Genomic DNA, 6,404 nt, shown 5'->3' with positions numbered 1-6,404 from the left:
CTTCTTGTCGCCGTTACTCACACTGTGACCAGCTTGTGTGTTGTGGCTGTGAGGGAAAGCTGAACAGCCCCGGCGGCGGACCCGATTCTCTTTCCCCCATCTTGGTCTGTGTGTGTATGCGTGTGTATGTGTGTGTTGTCAGCGTGTTACTGCCTCTCAGCACCGCACAGAAGCAGGGGGAAACAATAAAAAGAGAAAGAAAAACACACAGCAGAAAGTCCACTTTGACTGTGCTGAGCCAAACGCACATTTAAGAATATCCATTATACGAATTATGAGTTCTTATTTTGTAAACTCGCTCTTCTCGAAATATAAAAGTGGAGATTCGTTACGGCCAAACTACTATGAGTGTGGTTTCGCACAGGACCTGGCCGGCAGCCGGCCCACGGTGGTTTATGGACCGGGATCCGGCGCTACCTTCCAGCATACTCCGCAGATCCAGGACTTCTACCACCACGGCGCCTCCACGCTCCCAAGCAACCCCTACCAGCAGAGTCCGTGCGCGGTCACATGTCACGGCGAGCCGGGGAACTTTTATGGATATGACGCACTGCAACGACAGACGATTTTTGGAACTCAAGAAGCCGACTTGGTCCAGTACAGCGATTGCAAGCTCGGTGGAGCGACTGGACTAGGCAACGAGGACACAGAGGGAACCGAGCAGAGCCCTTCTCCGACACAACTGTTTCCCTGGATGAGGCCACAAGGTGAGCAAACCGCTGTGCCGCCACAATAACCATGTCTTCATATTTATGGCTTTCTTTTTACTTTAATCAAATAAATAAGCAGAAGTGCTTTTTTTCTGAAAGTAGGATTCAATATTCAATATTCAAGGTTAGACAGCGTGTTAAAATATGCACTAAATATATCTGCGAAAGAAATGGTCAAATTCTCACGTGCAATTGACTTTGGCTACACAAACACACCGACTACACATAAGCTCTAAAGCAGATAGAAAATAAGAGAAGAAACACAAGATTGTAGAGCAGCAGTGCCACTCCACAATCCCCACGTTGCCCTCACTAAGCGATGGACGGTTTGGACACCAGATATCCACGCTATACATGCAGTCCTTATATATATATATATATATATATATATATATATATATATATTATATATATAATATATATATATATATATATATATATATATATATATATATATATATATATATATATTATATATATATATATATATATAATATATATATATATATATAATATATATATTATATATATATATATATATATATATATATATATATATATTGGGGCGACCGCCAAAAGGGGCATGACAAAAGGAAGCATTGAACAGTTTCATACACAGGAGTCTGTTATGTTTGAACCCATATTATAGGCTTCTCTGCCTGTGTGTGTGTGTGTGTGTGTGTGTGTGTGTGTGTGTGTGTGTGTGTGTGTGTGTGTGTGTGTGTGTGTGTGTGTGTGTGTGTGTGTGTGTGTGAGTGTAAGATTGTCCGGTACTCTGTTATTCGTGTGTTGGCTGGAGTTTGAAGCGTGTCCTCCAGGCGCAAAAATTTCTTTTTAGTTTTTCGACTTCCTTATCCTCATCATATGTGAGGATCCAAAGTTACATTTTCTGCTTTTCGAGGAAACTCACTCATTTATTTTGCATTTGGACTTTCTATTTTGGCTTCCCGTCATTGTGGGTGGTGCTTCTTTACCTCCAAGACTCATAAATTATATATTTTTGCTCTGATGCAAATTGTCTTTCTTTGATTCTCAGGTTGTGACAGCTTCCTCCATGTCTGAGCCGTAATTACGAAATATTATTAATATAGAGATCGCAAGTATTAAACGCGTTCTGCCTTGAAGAGTTTGTGCTTTTCATGATAATAGAAAGTTACAGCAATATTCTACAGCAGTTTCATTTCTGTCATGGTGTCGGGGGTTATGTTTGTCACAGAGCAACCAGTATTAATTCACTTGTGTGGAACATATGGGAGGATGAACTGAAACTCCACAGATACGCTGCATTTCTGTGAAAACCCCTCTTTGCCAAACGGTGCGCATTTCATAATCGATGTGATAAAATGGCATTGGGCCTCTTCCACACCTCCACTCGCCGACATTGGAAGGAAATGTGTCGGAGCACGCCCAAGCCAAGGCTTTATTTGGCTTACAACCAGGGAGATAGTCATTTGGCCCGAAATTATAGGTATATTATCTCGTGCTTGTGTCTGTTTGTTTTTAAGTGGTACAAGGTAAAGCTCGTAACTTCGTAAATAAAGTTGGTTGAGTTATTCATTGTAGCTTCAACTCATCAGGCATTTTTTTCTTTATTAACATATTTAACCACAGATTTAATGTTTGCAAACTTTGAAAGAAAGTTTTGACGCAATTTAACGTGACAACACACCAGATCAGTGAGAGAAGCCTGCTGTGTGATGAGTGGATGGAGGATACATTTTCACATTAATGCTCATCTCAAAGAAGAATTCATACATGTCGGTGTTATAAACGAACAGGGTTTTCCATTCCCTTTATTTTGTGGTTGTAAAAAGCTTTTCCTTTTCTTTTGTACCCATTGAAACCAAGCAACGCCGTTAGAGCAAAAACAGAACATTTACATCACCTGCAAGTCCGCGCACGTCGACAAAGGAATCTTTATTTAAAGTCGTGGCTCTTCTGCAAAAAGCAGTTCTGTTACTCCAGATGGACACGAAACATCCCGAAGTTTTCAGGATGAACCGTCTCTTACGATTCAAAGTAGGATTCGATTGATTGCGAGTGTAATATAAACATTATTTTGCTATTCAACTGCAAGCTTGATATGATCACTTAGACTAGCGTCTACTTCATAGAACCCTGTTCCAAATCAGTTCCATTTTGAAAGCTCATCCAGAAACGCTGTTACCGACAGCGCTTTGTCTGCAAAGGTTCGCAGAAATACTGCATAAAGAATGGAACTCCACTGATATTATACTTTAAAGATTCGCAAAGATACATGCAATCCTTATTTGTCCTCAAACATTTGAATGCGGCTATTTTATCCTCGCCGTATTTGGCAAAATATAAAATAGTGTCGGTTAAAAATAGGCTACTTCTTTTTTACTTTAAAGCTTACATAGTAAAATGTGTGCATTCTTTTAATAATCTATCGCTTTTTTCCTGTAAGATAGTGTCATAAATATAATATTTCATTGTCAGCTTGAGAAATGACTTGTCATATCTTCTAGTCTGTGGTGATAAAGGAAAATAAATGCTTCATGTTGTCTCTTAGCAATTAGTTATGCTCCTAGTGGCTTTGGAAAATGTAAAAATAAAGTTTCGATTTAATCTTTTATTCTTTACCGCAATTATAATTACACGTGCATCGTTAAAATATACCGCAATTTTCATTTCTCATTTTGTCTGCATGCCCAAGTGCGTGTGTGTACGTGTGTGAGCGCATGGACTTGTTTTTAAACCCCTTGGCTGCCTGTTATTGTTTTGACTGATAAGGCGACATTTATTTGATTCTTTGTTGGAATACAAGTGTACGGATTGCTTCAGTGGAGTAGAAGTGCTTTTGATTCATATTTGTGTATTTATTTTTACATGTCTTAATACTTTCAGTTGGACTAAATTCCACTGTCTCTAAGTGAAGCTGCACAACAAAACCATCACAAACTTGTTCAAAATGTTCTTTCTCCTCCTAGAACGTCATGTGGACACATATTCTTTAGACCACACAATAGACCTGTCATAGTCAATATAAGAAAACGACGATTCCTTAAAAATGCTGTTTACTATATCAAATTCAAACGTGAGACGAATACAGGTGTCCTATTTGTATTATTTTTTTATTAATTATTCTCTTCGTGTCTTCCGTCATCTTTCTCTCACCTTTCCCCAGTAGCTGCTGGCAGAAGAAGAGGCCGGCAGACCTACAGTCGCTACCAGACTCTGGAGCTGGAGAAAGAGTTCCTGTTCAACCCCTACCTAACCAGGAAACGCCGAATCGAGGTGTCGCACGCATTAGCGTTGACAGAGCGGCAGGTTAAGATCTGGTTCCAGAACCGCCGGATGAAGTGGAAAAAGGAGAACAACAAGGACAAGTTCCCCAGTAGCAAGAGCGAACAGGAGGCGGTGGAACGGGAGAGGAGGGAGAAGGAACTGCGGGAGGCCGGTGGTGGCAGCGGTGGAGGCAGTGGGGAAGGGGGTGGAGGGGCGGGCACTGGGTCGGGTACGGCGGGGTCTCAGGGCTCCGTCAGTGAGGACTGCTGTGAGAAAACACACAAACAAATGTAAAGGAGGATTTTGAGGGATCGGGGTGGTTAATCTAAATGGTCAACAAAGGTGACGGTTGAAGTTGGATCAGTGGACTATCTTAACTTTAACGAGGCCAGTAAACTACCTGCTCTCTCCGTGATTCGTCAAATGAGTCTCCAGAATTGTAAGAGCGACGAGTTGGAAGGACTAAAGGTCTGATGACTGTCAAAACCACAGGAAAGAGCTATAAAGGAAAAAAAAAAAAAAAAAAAAAGCTACCAAGCTCTAAACCGACTTAATTGGATGGCACTTATCATTCGAACTTATGAAATATATAATTCCCACCCCCAGCCCTCACGAACAAGGTAAATGAAAGAAGATTAAAGGGTAGCTTCCTTTTTTTGTGGAACAAGTATCGTGAAACATTTCTATATTGTTAGAACTTTATCATTAACAGTTTCATCTTTGGCAGCTGTATAGTTTTTAAGTTAAATATGATGGTGCACTTTTTACTGTAATTCTCACGTCAATGTTCTTGTTGTTATGATTATGATTTATGATAATTATGAAGATGATGACGTAGCAATTAATGAAATTTCCAACAACATGAAACTGCCTATTTATGCCGATTTAGTAGGTTGGGTCTCATTTTTTACACACTGTCATTTTAGTTCGTTTTTTGACGTAGCCTATGTCAAGGATATTTGTTTTATGTTGTATTCCTATATCGTTTAGGAAAAAGAGCATGCGCACAGTGCAGATGAAAAAAAGATAAAAATATAGTAAATAAAAATAACAATAAAATTTCTTGAAAAAACTGGCTATAAAAATGATTTTTTTTCTGGATTATCTGAGCCAGTGAGAATGACAGTTTAATTAACTTGGTCAAATCTTTAATGTCTCATTTTGATGTCAACTAGAATTCTCACTGTCTTTTTTCATTATTCAGCCTGTATAATGATGTATCTAATCTTTAAATCCCAGTCTCATTGCCCTGTCCTTATTTGTTGTTTCAGTCCCAATAATCTAAACACATTTTGTTAAATGGTAAAAGTTAACACTGAACCTATTCTAACTGTCTCCACCTTTATCAGAGCCCATTCCCACTCAACACACACAAAATCACAATTTATTGAGGCATCATTTAATTAATGGTCTGGTCCCCACTCCCTCTTACAGTATTATAGGCCTCTATCAGACCTCTGTCATTAAAATGCCTCCCATCATCATTGCTATGACAACTTGAGGTCAGATGGTTTCCATATGCAAGGATCAAACACACAGAATACAAATATTTATCCATTGATAGAGAACAAGTCTGTACAATTTTGGACTGATACTTTACACTCATTTCAGCAAGCACCAGATATTTGTTTTATCTAATCAGGTTTTGTTAATTATTTATGGTAGTGATACTGTTTTATTTCATTTTTATTTTATTAATATATAGAGAAATAATTTCTTTTGCAGAATTTTATTGATTTACACATGGTCTCCACAATTTTTTTCCAAGGTCACAAATTTACACAGAAAATATTTCTATAATGCTCAATATTGTTTGAAATATTTATGCAGCATGTACAATTCATATAAAAAGGGTAAAAATCATCCATCCATCTTTTATTCCAGGTTGTTCTGGTTTGTTTTGAGGTGGACTCACAGCCAAACATAGACCCAATACAAATATCTACAAGACTGAATACCAAATTCATTTATCACCAGTGAGAATCAAACCAATAAAATGTTTCAAGCAAACATTTTAACTAAAATAGTAAACTATCTTCAGTGGGTCATCGCTGGGTCATGGTAGTGAGAGAGTGACTGCCCACTCCAAACCACGGGTGATCAGATAAGTCAATCTGAAAACTGTATGGAAAAAAATCGTAAATCACTAATTTAAAAATTCCTCCATTGCAAAGTAATATTCAAAAAGGAGTTCTCTTGCACCTAAAATTATTTAAAAATATACAAGTTATTTGCAGGAAACCAAATAGAACACCAATTACAATTGTGTACTCAAATTTATAAGCAAATACAAATTTTTATGACTATCATTATCAAGATGATTCATTCATTTATGACAAAGCCGTGATTGTTAGTATTTAGTGGAACATGATGCTGAAACAATCTGTAAATATGATTCATATTTACAGATGCAAGGATCTGTAAATATGAATGCTGTTGGTAATT

At 38.1% G+C, this 6,404-nt stretch overlaps 1 protein-coding gene across 2 annotated transcripts in view; it reads left to right on the top strand.

The window, feature by feature from the left end:
- The window catches only part of LOC129363563 (homeobox protein Hox-B8a), a 5,669-nt gene extending 177 nt beyond the window's left edge, over positions 1 to 5,492 (top strand). Inside the window, exons 1-2 of one of the 2 annotated variants that reach the window (XM_055035733.1) lie at positions 1 to 707; positions 3,862 to 5,492. The exon at positions 1 to 707 is cut by the window's left edge and continues 177 nt beyond it. In XM_055035733.1, the coding sequence (XP_054891708.1) occupies positions 275 to 707; positions 3,862 to 4,253 (825 nt within the window). In that variant the 5' untranslated portion in view covers positions 1 to 274 and the 3' untranslated portion in view covers positions 4,254 to 5,492. Of the gene's footprint in view, positions 708 to 3,858 lie in introns of both variants that reach the window. The other variant, XM_055035732.1, reaches the window with a different exon arrangement.
- Positions 5,493 to 6,404: the final 912 nt, after the last annotated feature.

The sequence above is a fragment of the Poeciliopsis prolifica genome, unplaced genomic scaffold (assembly GCF_027474105.1).
Source record: "Poeciliopsis prolifica strain line A6 unplaced genomic scaffold, Auburn_PproV2 SCAFFOLD010, whole genome shotgun sequence".
Lineage (NCBI taxonomy): Eukaryota > Metazoa > Chordata > Actinopteri > Cyprinodontiformes > Poeciliidae > Poeciliopsis > Poeciliopsis prolifica.
This window is presented reverse-complemented; position numbering and strand designations above follow the sequence as displayed.